The sequence below is a fragment of the Amblyomma mixtum genome, chromosome 7 (assembly GCF_055824585.1).
Source record: "Amblyomma mixtum isolate Tamu chromosome 7, ASM5582458v1, whole genome shotgun sequence".
Taxonomy (NCBI): Eukaryota; Metazoa; Arthropoda; class Arachnida; order Ixodida; family Ixodidae; genus Amblyomma; species Amblyomma mixtum.
The window spans coordinates 61,176,492-61,194,570 of record NC_143018.1 but is presented as its reverse complement, the minus strand read 5'-3'; the positions used below and the strand labels follow the sequence as shown (position 1 = coordinate 61,194,570).

The 18,079-nt window shown below is 48.8% G+C and overlaps 1 protein-coding gene and 1 long non-coding RNA gene across 2 annotated transcripts; one reads left to right on the top strand and one right to left on the bottom strand.

Moving 5' to 3' along the window:
* The first annotated feature begins 1,440 nt into the window (after positions 1 to 1,440).
* Positions 1,441 to 2,409, top strand: LOC149336254 (uncharacterized). The gene is made up of 2 exons (XR_016284557.1): positions 1,441 to 1,670; positions 2,268 to 2,409. It is a non-coding gene; the product is annotated as an uncharacterized LOC149336254 (long non-coding RNA).
* Positions 2,410 to 14,359: 11,950 nt separating this feature from the next.
* LOC149336253 (chitinase-3-like protein 1) lies at positions 14,360 to 16,087 on the bottom strand. Its single transcript, XM_089554684.1, has one exon. It carries the CDS (start codon positions 15,808 to 15,810, stop codon positions 14,413 to 14,415), a length of 1,398 nt encoding a protein of 465 aa, XP_089410810.1. The 5' UTR covers positions 15,811 to 16,087; the 3' UTR covers positions 14,360 to 14,412.
* Between the last annotated feature and the right edge of the window lie 1,992 nt (positions 16,088 to 18,079).

Below are 18,079 nucleotides of genomic sequence, written 5' to 3'. Positions count from 1 at the left end.
GTTCTGAAAGCGGCGCTTCTACCGCACCGAGCTCTCCCGTGGATCGGAGGAGACAGCGCGCGGCGGCGGCGCCAACTCGTCGCCCGCTTGCCCCTGAGCAGCCCGACAAAGCGGGGGTGGACACGGCTGATTTGTCCTTCCCCCCTCAAGAATTCATCGGTGGCCGGCGTACGAACGTACCATGATTATAGCGAGCGACCTGTGCCCTGTGCACTGTCATGCCTCCGTGTCGCTATCTCTCTAGAGATCAAAGAAACAGACACCCATCTCAAGACGGCTCGAAACACATGCTCGCCGGTGCCGCTGCATGTCTGCAACAGGTCGTCCTTCAGCAGAGCTGGCGGTGGCGTGGTTTGAAAACGGCGGAACGACGCGCGCCCGGACGCGGCATTTCGCAGATGTGACCAAGCGTCGAAGCGGGGCTGCTTTTACCCTTTTGGCTGAGCGCACCACCGCCCCTGGCGTGCGGCCATCACTCACGGTTCGAGTGAGTGATTTTCCAGGGGGGTGCAGCCGCCCCCCTTGCCCCCCCCTCCGGACGCCCGTGTATGCGACTTAAGCATTGGATCAGTGCATGGACTTTCAGATAAAAATAACCGAAACATTTTGCGGAGTTAAAAATGTATACTGGCGCGGGACCTAGCAAAAATTGAAAATTTGTTGCTCACAGCTGCGACAGCATCGCAGCGTTGCATGCCTTTTGATTCTGTAAAGCCTGTCGAGATTGCAGTGATAACAGCGAAGAAACGAAGACCCGATAGGTGTAGAGTGTTGCCCTACTACTTGGTTGCAAAGACATACGGACCGGTATGCCAAGAAATGCTTGAAGAGCAGTCACTGCCCAAGCAACCACAGATATCCGTCGGACGTACGAGCTAGATCCGAACGTCCTTTGCCGAGATCGGACGTCCATCGGACGTACGAACAGAATCCGATTTCGGATATCCGTATTCGTACATCCGCCGGACGTACGGACAGTGTCCACTTTTGTATATCCGCATGAGAGACGAGGTGTACGTCCGAAGGATGTAAGGCCGAGTATTTTCCCAGGCCATGAGTATGGATGTTTTTTATTTCACAGAAAATTCGCGTCTTTCGTGTATGTACACTGTTTTATTTGCATCAGTTGGAGGGTTTGACGCGAAGATGTTTGTAAATTGGTGCGATTCCACTCCTTCCTGCAGTGCAAGAGCCGCCAACGAGCTAAATTTATCTAAGAGGAGAAGCAGGTGTTGCAGAATTTTGCAAGAACTCAATGACTAGTTTTATATTTATAAAACTTCTCCAAATTAGAGAAGTTGTGCGACATGTCCACCGTTTTGCTAGCTAAACTTGCCATTGAAACCATTCGTAAGTATCAAAACTCCCGTGCATTCAGCTATCACCGAAATCATAGATGTCAGTTCGCGGTCAGTCCAATCCAATCCATCAGTACGGCTCCGTAGCGCTGTTGTTGGTTTGTCGCGTTCGCGTAGTGTTGTCGCGCAAGAGCTTTATAGCTCTTTCATTATAATGTGTGGCTTTGTTCGGTCTGTGGACGAAAGTAGTATGTAACTTAAGCAATTCGAAAGATACGGGAGGCGCCTGAAGCTCTTCCGGAACACCGGAATCCCGTACTGCATCGACCTTGGTTTAAAGAAGGCTTAGTGCACATGTGATTGCCTACGAAGGTATGTATCCAGTACACTTCTTGGAACTTGCTTCTAGGACAATGCAGCATGCTCATATAACATTCGTTCACAGGACAGTGGGCGCAGTAAGTGCGAGGAGATGGCTTCCACAAGTGTGTGCTATTCTCACACTTTCGGGAGCCTACATCACACAGCTGCGGGAGCCCTCAACTCGCGCGGCTAATTCCCATTCCTCTTCAAAGTTGCGGGACGGAGTATATTCGCATCTTGTTAATTTTTAAGGCATCGCTAGGTTAACTGTGCCTATATAAAGAGTGACAACGCGCGAAAGGCATACCATAGGAAGCACGTGTAGTTCGCAACGGAAGCTTTGCGGCTTTCTGTGCACAGTCGCGTACAGTGCTGCGCAGGTTAGTGCCCTAAGGCCCGTGAGAATAAATAAAGAACAGATACATTGTCAAATATGGTGTGGAAAAGTGAGAGCTGTTATTGCCTTATTCTTATTGAGGTGTTTGTTAAAGTGCATTGTCTGTTATACTTGCAGCATTAAACACTTCTATTAATTGGTTCCATGGGCTGCTGCATTGTGCCATTTGTTTCACGTGACTGATGTTTGCCGCGTTCTTTTTATTTCAGAAATCCTGTGGGTGGGAAGATTACGGATGTGTGTCCCAAGCTTGCCACATTTGAAGTCACATTTAAGAAATTTTCCGAATATAACCCATTGCTCTGCTGATGTATCATCAATCACAATAAAATATGCGTGCTATGCATCAAATTGTTTTTGGTTTTATTGCATCGCGCGGAGTGAAAAAAGCACGCATGCACCATATATGCGAATATTCGAGAAAGATCCGCCAATAGACGTACTCAACTGGACGTCCGTCGACGGGCGAACCGTATACCTTTGGCCACCTTTCGGACGGCCGACGGACGTCTACCGGCTGTTTGCGGATGTTCAGCGGACGTACAGAACATCCCAAACAGACCTCTGTCGGCCGTCCGAAGGATATCGGTGGTTGCTTGGGTGTACTACTGCCCCAAGGACAAATGCTATATGCTTTGACTAATGGATGGGAATAATAAAAGTGCCACGGCCCATGCAACTAACTATAATGGGCTCTGCCGCAAGTGCAGCACGAGTTTAGTAGGAGTACAGTAAAATACCAGTTGGACGAACTTCGGGGACCATAAGAAAATGTTCGCTCAAGTGAAAGTTTGTTAATTGAAATGAGCTCGTAGCTACACATTTTAAACATTAAAACTGTTCCAAAATGCGCATTTATTTCACAATACTGAAAACTCCACACGTTCACTGTACATCATACTTTTTGTAAAATGCGAGTAATTTTTTGCTAAATTTTTGTATTCACCAATGCGATTTTGTAAACTGAACAGTCTGTCTATGCTTTCATCATGCATTTTTTTTTCTTGGCACAGATACATGCTGGGTGGCAGAGGCTTTCAACTTCTGCAGACGCTTTAGTGCGCCTCTCCTGCTGAAATTCTTGTGCCATTTTCTTTGAAAATGGGTCCTCACTTGGGTTCTTCCTGAGCTTGTGATACAAATACACCAGTCAGTACGTTTCAGTGCTGCTCATGTTAAAAGCCAGTTGCATAACCATATCAGACTAAAGCACCTTTGGAATTGTGAAGTCCTGCAAGTGAAAGTATATGATGGTAAAGTTTTGTGCGCTGTGCACTTTCAGAATTGCAATGTTAGAATTTTCGCTCTTCAAAATTGCTGAAATGAGTCATTAACCCAGAGGAAGTATTCTAATGCCTCCCAATATGTTTGCTGAAATGAAAGTTGCAGTGTGCTGAAATTTGTTTCACTGAAACACACTTGCATTGGATACAACCGTTGAGGTCATGTGCACACTGAATAATACTTGTTGGGGGGCTAGTTGGTGCATGTTTCCAGACAAGGGATGTAGCGCCGAAAAAGACAACACACAGCGCCTGTCCTGTCTATCTTGCTGTGTGTTGTTTTTTTCGGCGCTACATCCCTTGTCTGGAATCATGTACACAAATTAATTGCAGTTACATTTGTTGAAGTGGTATTTCGCTGTATATTCTGGTAGTTTCTTCACCAGCTCATAAATGTCACCAGTGCATTTCCATGACCACGGTCTGTACTGTTGGTAAAGATGCTGAGCAGACTTTGCCATCATTTGCACCCTCAGGAATTAGGGGAGTATACGTCATAGTTTGTCATAAGGGTACTGCTTTAGATATTATGTGCACCTGATACACGTTTGGTGCTAGCTTGATAGTACTAAGTATGGCAGTTGTGGCAGCGTGCACAAAATGCATTTAGGATGTACCAAGAACTTGAGGAAGGAGGTAGAAAGGGCAGTGCTGCCGATGATACTTTGCATCACTAAGCATAATTGAGCAAGTACTGCCAAAAAAAACATGAAAACCAGTACCAGCCGTGGTTTCCCATGAAAACTTTGTTGTCAAAAGACGGCACTCAGCAGTGTTGCCATCCCAATGGGCACTGAATCTCTCTTGGACGTCCTATGGACATCCTGAATGTCCGTAAGACATCCAAGAGAGTTTCAATGGCCATTGGGTTGCCATGCTCCTGTGCAAGATTTGGACTGACCGTCTAGTTTTAAATGCCACAAATGCCTTACCGGAAAACCCTAGCAGCTCTTTCATTCTACTTCAATAGTCTGCCTTCCGAAATGATGAGTCTCCCAGAATGTACTTATATAATGCATGCAGCGATTAAGCACATATATTTGTACCTTCAGGCTCTTGTAGTGCTTATGCTGCGTCACTCTTCATTTTTCTAGGCATTGGAGCTCAGATGATGAAGCCGGTTTGCAGACGAACACTGCTTACTCCTGGTCATCTCCATAAGCTGCTTGCTTGAATGACATATCCTGTAAAATATTATATGAAGTGATTTATGCTCCTTATCAGTGCAAGCACTGTGAAGCACTTCATCTCTCATTCATTTGTGCCAAAGGTATTAGCATGGCTATGTTTACGACTGCAGATAGCAATGCATTGCAGAAGTCTCTGTGTGACTTTGCATGTGAATTCACTTGGAACAGAGCTCAAACTTTGCGTTCAAACCACAAAGGCTGATAAGGTCCCTTTTTCTTGTTTTTATTGTAATATTCGGTATTTCTTGCCGTGAGCTTTACGGGAGATTCCTTGGAACGAGCCTGTGTTTAGGGTTCTTTTTGTGCCGAAACCTTGTTTTCTTGTGTTGCTACTGTTATTTTCAAAAATGGCTGCTTGTTTGATTGTGATTGTATTGTAGCCTTGTAAGTAAATGATTCTCACAAGGGGTAGCCTATGGTACTTGAAATTTCAGTATTGTCCTCACTGAAGTTTGATACAAATGGATATGTGGATGTCAGAATGTGTAGGCCATCCGAGAAAGGGAAGGGCCTTTGATTTGTTGATTCTCTGTTTTTCTTAATCTAGTGTAAAATCTGCACTTTGGTTTTGGTGTGAGTTTTAATGTTGTGAAGAATGCAACATTAATATTGCTATAGCTAATGCTTGGCTATTACAATAAGCCTCTCTGCTATTTTCCAACAGAGATTTCTTCTTGTGTCATAGATGCTTTATCACCTGTAATCAATATTTGAAATACCTTTCCTTAATAAAAATAGTGAATGTGACAAACCAGACATTTCGCTGCTACTGCAATGGCCAGTGTTTTTTGTTCCTTCTTTTTCATGGTGCGTGTTAGTTCACGCCTCAAAAGAGTGTGGTGCTAGTCTTCTGTGTTCTGGTGTGCAAAAGGGGCAGTCTTTAAATGCAGTCCTTGGTGGCTGGTATCCCAGTACCAGTGGCACCAAGGGGCATTCATTATTTTTTATTGCTGCATTCTACAACTGTGCCAAGAAATATTTCTCTGTCACATTCTTTTCTATGCTTGCATGAAAAAAGTGAAGAAAAAAGCAGACTCCTGACTTAAAATTTTTTCTCTTTTTCATTTAGTTTCAGGTTGTAGGCCTACATTTCTGCCATTCTCATGCGCACAAGTCTGCAGAACACTTATAGCCAAGGCACTGTTAATTGCCTATCCTTTTTGCTGCAGGTTGTTGAAGAGAATGTCAGCATTTGCTCTCATTCAGACTCTTCACTCAAATACCGCAAGAACAAAAATGTGCTGCATTAATAATGTGCTTCATGTTTTGCATTGACCATTACCAACTTTCCCTCCATTATGCAGATTTACCTGATATATTTTCCCTCTATGTTCACAGGAGAGATTACACTGCTGCCATTTCATGCCTCGCCTTTCCTTTGACCTTGAAGAGACTATAGGTGCACTTGAACCTGTTGCTATAGGTTGCATATGCTAACAAAAATTTTACCTGCTATATAGGCTTAGTAGCTGTGGCATTTGGCTGCAGATCCTAAGGTCGCCAGTTCGATGCTGGCTGCGGCAGCTGTATTTCGGAGGCAAAATACAAAAAATGGCTGTGTGCTGTGCGATGTCAACGCATGTTAAATAAATCCAGGTGGTCTAAATTAATCCAGGGCCCCCTACTACGACATACCTCATAGCCCTTGTGTTGCTTCATAATGCTTTGGTTCATTTAACGTCCTAAAGTGACTCAGGCTATGAGGGACGCCGTAGTGAAGGGCTCCGGAAATTTCGACCACCTGGGGTTCTTTAACGTGCACTGACATCGCACAGTACACGGGCCTCTAGAATTTCACCTCCATCGAAATTCTGCCGCAGCGGCCGGGCCTGAACCCGCGTCTTTCGGTTGTTGGTTCCAGTTTCCAATTTCCAATATGCAACCATTTCTTTAGTGAAGGGCTATTTGTGACCTGCTGCGCTTTCCTGAATTGGTCGGCAACTTTAATACAGAAAGTGTCTTATTTAAGATTGATGCATGGTTTGGTTTGGTTTGGTTTGGTTTATGGGGTTTAACGTCCCAAAGCGACTAAGGCTATGAGAGACGCCGTAGTGGAGGGCTCCGGAAATTTCGACCACCTGGGGTTCTTTAACGTGCACTGACATCGCACAGTACACGGGCCTCTAGAATTTCTCCTCCAAAGAAATTCTAGCCGCCGCGGCCGGGATCGAACCCGCGTCTTTTGGGTCAGCAGCCGAGCACCATAGCCGCTGAGCCACCGCGGCGGCTTATTTAAGATTGAGTTGTCTCAAAGTATAGCTTGCTGAATTTGAGACCTCATGTGCCTTGCAATCTGAGGAACTCTGAATAATTATTCCTTTTGAGACTTAGGCCAGATTTTATCTACATTATGGGGAATATCCGCCACATATTAGAAAACTTGCTTTCTCTCATTGTGCAGGCTCAGCCGCTGGTCACAACAGGTGTGCTTCACCGCCTCAACAACAGCCAGAAGCAGGAGGCCGGCGGTTTTTATGTCCCGATTGTGGCTACGCCACAGCTTCTCACTTCTTCTTCCTGAAGCACCGGAGGAGGCATACTGGAGAACGGCCCTTCCAGTGCAGCTACTGCAGCAAGTGCTTTGCAAGGCGTGACCACCTGATGGCGCACATTCGCATTCATACAGGCGAAAGGCCCTACCAGTGTTGCTTGTGTCCCCAGACATTCAAGGAAAGAACACATCTAAATAGGCATATGCGAGCTCACAATAAGAAATTGTTGCAGGCTGCTCATGGATATTTGGACCCAAACCACTGCTGAAATATCATAATTACCCAAAGGGATCCACTGTTACATGCAGCTGTGGTGCACTGGTGGGCCTCCTTTGTCCATTCTACAGATCAACCAGTCTGGCTGTGAGGACTTTGGACAAAGGGTTCATTAATAACGGGTTCCAAGAATCTGCTTGTTGACAGAAACCATGTTTTTGTGATGTGTCACTTGGCGCCTTATTTTCATACAAAAGCTACAAGATGCAATAAAGCATGAATGCGTGTTAACAACTTTAGTTTTACAGTGACAGCTGTTAGTACTGCATCGAAACTTAGCCGTGGTACAGCTTCACTCATGATTCATAGGATATATCGTATTTACTTGCGTAATTTATGCACTTTTTTAAGGTATTGAAAAGGGGGTGCTCAAATTGCACGGATATTTCGAAAACACGTCCTAAAAAGCTCTACAAAGGTTAAAGCGCACAATATAGAAACGTATACTGCCGTATACTGCAGCAGCTATAGTGGCTTGGCTGCGGAGGCAATCGGAGCCCAAGGGCTCCCGGCCGTCTAGTTCACCATACTTTAATTATGTCAGTCAAGTCAGTCAGGTCAGCTCAGACAAATCAGTCAGCTCAGACAAGTCAGTCAGGTCACGTCAGACAAGTCCAGTCTAGTCAGTCCGGTGAGTCTAGGCAGTCCGGTGAGTCTAGTCAGTCCGGTGAGTCTAGTCAGTCCGGTGAGTCTAGTCAGTCCGGTGAGTCTAGTCAGTCCGATGATTCTAGTCAGTCCGGTGAGTCTAGTCAGTCCGGTGAGTCTAGTCAGTCCGGTGAGTCTAGTCAGTCCGGTGAGTCTAGTCAGTCCGGTGAGTCTAGTCAGTACAGTGAGTCAAGTCAGTCAGTAAGTCCAGCTTAGTCAAGACAATCAATCAGTCAGTCAGTCCATCGGATCCATATAGACGCCAGGAGCGGGCGGTTCACGTCCCGTTGTGGACGGCGTGCGTTTTTGCGACATTCAACAGCTGGGGCTCTTATTTCAAGGGGCTTTGAAAAGGCCCGGCTCTAACAAAGTTGCGGTATGTTAAAACACGCTGCTTCACGGATATTGTCCTGCAAGAATTTTTTTGATGTGCTTTGTAGAAGCTGCGGTCAAAATTTAAATTTCAGCGTCTTCGCTCCTTTCCCTCTTATCTCGTCACCTTTTGTACGTTGGAAGGTCGGCGCTCCTCCGTCGGCCCCACCTCCGGGCGCGGAGCTTTCCGACCCGCCGGAGCTACGCGGCTTGTTGGCCGCGGCTATGGCAGCTGCCTGACGTCCGAAAGAATCTAACTAATAACCATCTCTCAATTTGAATACGCTGGTGCGAGCGACGGAAGAGGGTGCTAGCATGAAAAAGACGCCGGGAAGGGCTCGTCAACTTTCGCGCGGGGTTGTAGGTTCTCTGTTGCGTGTAGAAGTGTACTGTTTGGCTCAACTGCTAGGTGTTCATGACAACACAATGCAGGATTAAGAGAGTTGATGTGCTCTCCTCTGAAGATGTTTCAGAGCCCCTTTCAGCCCAATGGACATAAAAATTACTCTGGACGACCCTCTGACGTTCAGGAACGTCCGCAGGACATCCGAGGGAGTTCCACTGCCCATTGGGAGGCGTCGCGAGGGAGCGCGGAAGGGATGGTCCCGTTTGAGGACGCGTTATATATAGCCCAAGTTACCGCGTTTTGTTTCAGCGAGCCGCGTTACGCTTTGCCAGATGTGCACTGCACCTTAGCGCTCCGACAGCAACCTCTGATGTAGCGTAACGTCGTCACTCCTCCGGTGAGGAATGGCTGTTTTACAATTCCAAAAGACAGCGTTAATTATGATGACGATGATTAAAATAAATGTGCCCAATACATCTGTTTCTTTTCATGGAGCGCTGCACTATTTAAGAAACATTTATTTATAGTTTAAGCTGTTCGCACTGATATTCAGAGTTATTCGATTCGATATTGTGGGGCCTCGCCTCCACGAGTTTGTTTCCGCGTGATATCGAGTTCTCTCTATTTATATTATCAAAAAGGGCTTCTGCGACAGAGCAACAGCGTCACAGACGGCATGACTGATGCGGGCGCTGGGATGACAAGCATCCTCATCTTGGCTTGTCTTTCCTTGATGCTTGCTGCGCTAATCAAGTCATCTCTTGAATACGCTGGCGTTGTATATGGAACCCTTCGCACGCAGATCTTAAAAATCTTAGTGGCTGCAGATTCATACTGTCATCAAAGCCTAGCAACACAAGCGCACGCTGAATCTTCAATCTCTTGCCACCCATAAAGAGTTTGCCGGTTGTCATTCTTTCACACTTTAGACTATACATGACGTCCAGCTATCCTCCCTCCACACTGCGCGTCATTGCTCAGCTCAAGTAGGTCATGCTCGTTAACCGTCCGATTTTCGTTCGCACAGTACACTACCAGAACAAATAAGCCACGGGTATTGGACATAAAAGAATAGAACACTACCATTAGTGTTCCTGTATGTGCTCCAGGAACAATGTACACTACCATCAAGCATCATCATTCATACTGATTCATACTCAGGACTGTCAAGCAATTCTCCGTAAAGGTATTTTCAGTACCCCAGATGCCCCTGTACAGGGGTTTTACATGAGGTTTTACCTAGTGCTTGAACCATGTGCAAGGCATGAATATTAATGCAGTTGCATATTTACATATCCTCTGTTAGATGTCCTAGCTGTTCTTCATGTTATGTCCTGAGCGATCCCAGTTTTTGCTTTTTGATGACGATGATGATGATGAACCTAGAAACAAATGGCGCATACCCACACTGTGGGATCGGCCAAGAATTGGGAGGTATAGAGAGGCCATAATGAGCCAGAGAGCTTCAGAAGGGAAAAAAATTGAAAGGAAGGGACAGAGGTAAATGGTAACGCTGCGAGCGAAACCATAGTATAGTGCCTAGAATTCTAGGCACTATAACCATAGCAACGAGATGGAGCAAATCTCAAAGCGGTAAACTAATTTTTCGGGTGTGCCGAGACCAAATTTTTGGAAATGACCCGGGTCAAATTTGGAGGTCGCCATCATGCCGGACACGTTCAGTTGTGGTTGGACATCGATTCTGGTCCAGGTCGTCCAAGGTGAAATTTCGGACGTGGCCTGGCCCAGATTTGGAAGTCTCTATTGTGTCGGACACGCTCATTTATGGCTGGACTTCGATTTCGGTCCTAATCGCCAAGGTCAACTTTCGGGGGTGGACCGGATCACATTAGTAGGTCGCCATCGTGTCGGCCACGTCCAGTTGTGGATGAATATCGATTTTGGTCCAAATCGGCCAAGGTCAAATTTCGAGGGTGGCCCGGGCCAAATTCTTGCCGCTTGGCGTCACAGTTGCTATGGCAACGAGCGATGCACAAGCAGATGCAAGATGCACAAGCAAGATTTTTGCTCGGCTCTGACGATCGTATGATTGCTTTCGCACTAAAAAGGTGTACGATAACACACGTACTGGAGCACTACCAGGCTGGACTGTGGCGACCTGTTTGCACATTTTTCGATTTCTTCTTGTGCGTTAGCTGTTTGTAAACTGAACTTTGCTTACTGTATCGCTGTAGCATTTATTATTGTATCGCTTTTTTCTTTAAAAATTTCCTGTGCAATGCCTTGTTCTGAGCCTTTAGGGCAAATAAATGTATACGAGGTCTGTTAGAAAAGTATCCGACTTTATTTTTTTTTTTTGCGACCATCTGATGGATATGAAACAAGCGAGCTTGCATCAGCCGACCTTGAACCTTTGTGCGCATGCACGAATTTTTTCCGGCCTGCCGATAGCGTCAGTCGCTGGGACGCAGCGTTTGAGTGAGGCAGTGCGCAGTGCTCTCGTCGGTTTTTTATTGCAAGGAAAATGGCGGAGCGACAGGAACAGCGCTAATGCATCAAATTTTGCCAGAAATTGGGCGACAGCCAAGTGGAAACCATTGGGAATATTCAGATGGCTTTTGGTGACAATGCTATGAGCAGCACACAGATTAAGCCGTGGTACAGCCGGTTTAAAGATGGCCGCACATCGATGGAGAGAATGCCGAAATGACCAGGTCATTGCCGAAGTGAACGCTGTGGTGATGCGCGACCGTGGTGTGACTATCCGAGAAATTGCGGAAGAGGTGGTCATCAGCAATTTTTCTGCACATTCCATTATCACCGAAGATTTGGCTATGGAGAGAGTTCGGCGAAATTCGTGCCGAAGCTGCTCACGGTGGAGCAAAATCAGCTTCATGTTGAAGTCTCACAGGACATGCAGGATTCCACAAACAGTGACCCCGACTTCATCAATACCATAATCACTGGTGACGAGTCCTGGGTGCACGGGTACGACCCGGAAACCAAATCCCAGTCGTCACAGTGGAAGCATTCCACGTCACCAAGACCAAAGAAGGCCCGCCAAGTGCGCAGCAGTGTCAAAGTGATGCTGACTGCTTTCTTTGACTCCCTCTGTGTGGCATATCATGAGTACGCACCCCTCAGGGTCAAACAATGACCAAAGAATACTACAGGGATGTCCCCCGGCGCCTACGTGATGCTGTGCGGCGCAAGAGATCGGAGTTGAGGTCAACAGGAAATTGGCGCATCCATCACGACAATGCTCCTTCACATTCCTCACATTTGATTGATACTTTTTTGGCGAGAAACCAGACTCCTGTAGTTCAACCGACTCCTTACTCTCCTGATATGGCCCCTGGCAACTTCTGGCTGTTTCCCAAAATCAAGAGGCCATTGAAAGGAGCGCGATTTCAGACAAGAGAGGACATTATGGCTGCAACGACAGGTGAGCTAAACTCCATTCAGAAAGGGGCCTTTTCGGAATACTTCCAACAATGGCAGCACCGCTGGAAGAAGTGTCTGGAGTCCCAAGGAGACTACTTTAAAGGTGATTAGGTTTCCAATGGTCCAGCTATGCCAGTTTTTTTTCTTCAGCCAAAGGTCGGATACTTTTCTAACAGACCTCGTATATAAAACTTCTCCATTTTTTTTAGGATTTCATCCCCCTCTCAGCACAGCAAACTTGGTGGACGCTTCCGGGGCCTGGTCAATCCCCCGCCGTGGGTATGGGCCATTAAATTTAAGCCTGAGGACATCATCACCATCATCATCATTACGCTCCCTGCAGCTGGCGCGCACTTGGCACTCGGCCGGTCATGCGGTGATGACACTATATTGTTCCAGCTGACTCTGCCTGAGCCACGAAACGCGGCTCGATTTCACAACTGGCCCTACACCTACTATCGACCATCGTATAGCTATTGTTCCAAGATATGACGCTTGGTGATTTTGCTCTCCAATCTTTTACAGCGCAACTAAAATATGAAAAAGAAGAAAAACGTTTTAACGTTAATACTTAGGCTAATCGATCACACAGTGCGATACTCTGAGTCTGCATGCGTTAACTGCACATGCCTGTACCCCCGATCCGATTTCTCATTTGGACGCCAGGTCACCAGGGTTTACCAGGGAACGAGGCCGCCAACTGGGCAGCCCGCGCACTCACCAACCGGGCCCCCGACGTAGACCCTCCCGATCTGGATCAGGACACCTGTCCTCAACATTCAAAGATATATCTTCTCATTATCGGTACTCGCACCGTCCGGCTAGGGAAAGTGGGCGAAAGAATACTTCTTAGGCTCTATACTAACACTCTACTGTGCCCGGCAGTACTCAAACATTTCGATCTTTCCTTCTCTGGCCTCTGCTTTTTCTGCGGGGAGGTGGCTGACACCTTCTACATGATCTGGGCATGCCAGCGAAATCCTTCTCTTCCACCCCTATCCCATTCCCCTACTCGAGAGGACTGGGAGGCGGCCCTGCTCGGTTTCCTGGACCTAACGGCCCAACAAGCCCTGGTTCAGCGAGATCGTGTGGCGGTCCATACCAATGGAGTCCCTGAATAAGGGACTCCACCTAGTATTGTAAGGGGAGCGGCCCACTAAGGGCTGCTTCCCTGTCAACCTCTCTGTAAATATTATTAAATGCTTTTCATCATCATCATGTACACTTCGCATAGGCGAGCAGGTCGGGCTGCCACCACGTCTTCGCTTCAGCCGGAACGGACATCGCTGCAAGACCGGGAAATTTTCAGTCGCGCACGCTATCGTAGTTCTCTATCCTCTGTTATGGGCGCTGATCGCATAGACGTCATGGTTCAACCAAAAGCAATTACTAATGCCTGACGCCTTGGGACCTTGAAAAATAGTCACGCAACAATTATAACGAAGTGAAACGCTTTCTGTGGCTATAGCGCCTGCGTAGCTGCTTTCTGCTCGACTTGGTAGTGAGGCATCCTGCACAGTTTGCGTAAACTCCTCCATATCCTCCTCTCCGTTCACTGCATGACACATAGGAATGTGCCTCGTACTGAAAACTGAAATGACGCCCGCATGCTGTGCGGTGTGAATGCACGTTAACGAGCCCCAAGTGGTAGAAATTTATCTGGAGACCTCCATTACGACAGCTCTTTCGCTCTTCTTTCACTCTCTCCTTTATCCCTTCCTTGACGGTGCGGTTGAAGGGCATAGCGAACTTGAGACAGACACTGAGCCTTACTTCCTCTTAACAAATCTGCATGTCCGGTGGCGGGAACTAAAGATCGATGCACCGGAACTGGCTTCGGCAGGGTGTGTACCGCTCCACTATCGAGCAGTAAGCTGCATGCCGCTGGGGCCAGCGGATATCTGCGTGGCGTATAATGTTTTGTAGTGATTTAACGTGCTCATTTACGGATGGTGCCATGCTCCATGTTACGAATCTTCGTAAGCGTTCTTAACACTCTAAACATCAAATTCATTGTAGGCACCGCAACGAAACAGACGCTGCACTCCTGAAGTTGAACCTAAAGAAACGACTGGAGCTCAGTGCCTAGAAGAGCAGTGCACTGGTGACGTAACGCCAGCTTCGTTCGCAAACACGAGAAAAGTTGACAGCGGAACCGGTGGACAGCGTGCTTATTTCTCTAAAGTATTAGCGGAAGTTCCAAGAAAACAATGCAAGTGTGTACTGAATCAATGTGGAAAGATGGGAAGGAAGATGGCGACAGGAGGCAAAGACCCGAGAAAATGACCGCGTGACGCTGTTAAGCAACACAGGGCTTCAGTTCAGCGTCCTTCTCAGGACAGTCCTCAACCATGCACCAGTTCGTGCGCTTCGCGCAGCAAGGGCCATGGGGGCCCCATTTCGCCGGCAAAGTCATCCATGGGCAGGTCCCAGACGGCGAGTCCCGCCGTCTTGCGCACCAGGGACCTCTTGCCGCGAAGGCTCGAGCTGTCTTCGAGGCCGATCCATTGGTCTCCCAAGCGGGCCATCGAGCAACGAGAATAGGAGTGAGTCTGACGGTGCCAGGACGCGTTGCTGGCCAGGGCCTTCGCTACGTCGTAGTAGCTGGCCAAGCCCGACCGGTTGGTGCGGCCGAACGGACGTCCGGGACCCAGGGCCCGCATGCCAGGCCTCGTGTGTCTGAGCCGGGGCCTCTTCAGGGTGAACGTGACGCTGGCGAAGGACACGCTCATCATCGTCTTGGCCAGGAAGTGGTCGGCAGACAGGGAGAGGTCGTCCAGCACAGAGGACAGGCCAGTCTGACCGTGGTTCTGCGCCCTAAACGCTGCGCGCATCGGGCTTTGGCACGTTGTCACGGGAAACGAGGCGGGGTCTATAGTCCGGTGCGTGTCCACGACGACGAAGTCAAGATGCTTGTATAAAGCGTGGATAAAGTAGCCGTCCTGCCTTTCGGTCGTCTTCCAGGGCAGGACAACGCTGACGCGGAGCGAATCCCGCTCAAAGACAGCGCGCATAGTGTTGATGAAGGTGTTGTAGCTGGAACGGAGTTCGCTGCTTGGGTACTTCCAGTAGAGAAGAAGACCCGCGACGCCCATGCGTCGCGACCAGGCCACGGCGTTGTGAACGAAGGCGATGCGCAACCTTCTGTCGCTTACCAGTTCCTCGAAGTCGGAACTGTCCGATGGCTCACCACCCACGCAAGCCCACGCGGACCCCGACGAGCCAGCCAGCGTCACCAGTGCCTGCAGGCCTTCGGAGTCCTGGGCGGCTCGCCTAAAGCGCAGTCCGCTGTCCGCGGGATGCACTCTCACGGAAACGAAGACGAGTGCATCGCAGAGGTCAGCGGAGGCGTTGTCGACGTCGAACCGGTGCGGCGACCCCGAGGAGACACTGTAGTTGACGAAGCAGAAGATGGCGCGGTTCGCCTCCTCGCCAGACATTCGCTGCATGACGACCTGGGCGGACGACTTTCCTCCGTGTGCAGGGCCGCTGTCCGAAACAACTTTGGAACCCGGGAGCGGTTCGTCGACGTCGTCGATGGACGTCCAGAAGTGCTCGATCACGGCTGACATGATGGCGCCGCAGGCACAGGTAACCGTAAGCACGCCGACCACCAGCAGGACCAGGAGACAGAAGTTCTGATTGCGGAGTCTGTAGCGGAGCGTGGACTCCTCTTCGGCGAACCTCCGGGCAGCTTCGCGACGTTCGCGGGACTCTGCGGTCTCGGTACTCGAGTCTTCCATGACTGTCTTCTGGGAAAGGCACAGATTCTGCTAACAAGGGAAGGCAAAGATTTTACTAGCCGTAGAACGGGGGCACGGCTTTAAAGCAGGAGCGGTACGTGTTGTCTCAACTGTATTGGGGTCAAACGTGACTGACGGTCTGGTCGGCGTTGATGCGGCGGTTCAGGTTTTTTCACGCGCTGCGCCGGCTTCTTGCTCCCTCTGGCTCGCGACGCGAGGTGAAACGAACGTTTTCGTCGTTCTTCGACGGCTCTTATCTGCTTGATGATTGCATTTATAGAGGATTGCTTTTTGTCTTAAAGGACACTTCTAGAAAATTAATTCCATTTGTGTGTTTTAGTGGGTATAACTGTTGCAGAAAAAGCTACTTTGTCTCTTTACTAGCTTCACTCGACTTTCCATCTGCCTTTGTCTGTGAGCACGGATGCATTTATTCTACCGTCGGACAGTTACAAACAAAAGGCTTCAAATACAGACGGCAGCGTCTCCGCTCGCGGCTGAAGGCTCTCTCCCCGACTCGGCACTCCGAGAGGGAACGCGCGGAGACAGTCAGGGTTGCCAGGCCACTTATGAGTTTGGCTGTTCTAGGCGGTGAGTGGCTTGCACCTCACATCCCACCCCGCCTGCAAGTCCAAGTCCTCTTGGACAGGAACATTAGTCTACTTTGGCAAAGTCGTAGTCAAGCAGTCGCCTGGGTGGTGCACGGTGACGCTGAGGTCGCTGACTCGCTGAACCAGTTGGCTGATCCGGCTCATTGGTCATAGGTGGCATTTGCTCGGCATTGTCTTCGTCAGGACTCGGAATAGGTTGCACGGCTTCGCATGTGGGCTCCACTAGCACTGGGTCGAGTTTGGAGACCCACAGTGCCTGATCATTGTTGCATAGTTTTTGGAGGACGGTCACAAGTGTGGCATTGACACGTTCCACCAGTCCGTTGCTAGCTGCCCTGTAAGCTACTGCGAAGTGTATGTTCACACCATGCGTATGCATGAAGTTCTTGAACAGGTGTGATTCAAATGACTTGGCATGGTCACACAAACAATGGTCAGGAGCACCGAACCTGTAAAACACTGAGTGGAGATGTTTCAAGGCATCTTTTGTAGAGGTTATAGGCACAGCAGTTTCATTGTGGAAGTGTCCCAGTATAGGTGCTGTTGTAAGTGCGGCACGAAAGGCTTCAAAGGCTTGTTGACACTCAACTGTCCACTCGAAGTCAGCCTTTCGGATGACAGCTTGCAGAGGTGCGGCAACTTTCGAGAAGTTCGGGATGAAGCGGCTCTTTTTGTCTTTCTGCGTCACGACAATGGCAGGAAATCCCCAAGGTCTAGATGAAGAACGGATGATGTCATTTTGAAGAAGAGATGCTGTTTGGGTTTCGAGGAACTTCCGATCACTGGCTGTGTAGCGGTATGGTTGCCGTCCATAAGGCTTTGCATCCGGCAGTAAGTTGATCTCGTGCTCGATGCCTTCATAAAGGCCAATGTCATCAGGACTGGTAGCGAAGAGACGTGAGTGGCGGTGCACTATTTGCTTCACTGCTGGCTGTTCTTCGGGCTTGAGTTGGGTCCCGATGATGATATCAGGGAAACTGTTGGGCGTGGATGAACATGGCTCAGAAGGAAATACGCTGCATGAGGCTGGCTGGGCTGGGCTCTTGTAGTCTGCTGGCTGAGTTTGAGACTGGGCTGCCTTGTTGAGCTTGCTCCATACGGGCTCGTGTTCGTCTGGTTCAAAATCCACTTGTAGGGGTTCGCTGGTGGTATGCGGTGGGTCAAAGCGAGACAAAGTTGATGTTTTAAGTATCACTGCATTGGACATACGCGGTAACAGTTCCTCTTTGCACAGCACGACAGTGTTTGTAGAGGGCTGGCAGATAACAGGAAGGTGTGGTGGTCTGAAATGAAGTTCCGCTTGAGCAGCATAAAACCAGTCCTCTCCCAGGATAAGGGGAAGGGCATTTCTCTGAAGGACTGCTGCTTCCACAATTGCAGAGAGGGGGCCTACGCTGATTTGCAAGAAGACAGATCCCTGAGGCGCGACGGAGGCTCCTCCTACGACGAGAAGGGGTGGCTTTGTCCACGGCTCTATGCTGAGGTTTTCAGCTAGGCTGGCAGCGAGGATAGTGACGTTGGAACCACTGTCTGGGAAGGCATTGATCTCTCCAAGGCCCTTGACGTGAGCAGTGATAACCGCACACCTGAGCATGGATCCAAGCAAAGGGTCCTCAGTGCGGCCAACACAAGCTGTTGGCGTTTTAGGGATTGTTTGC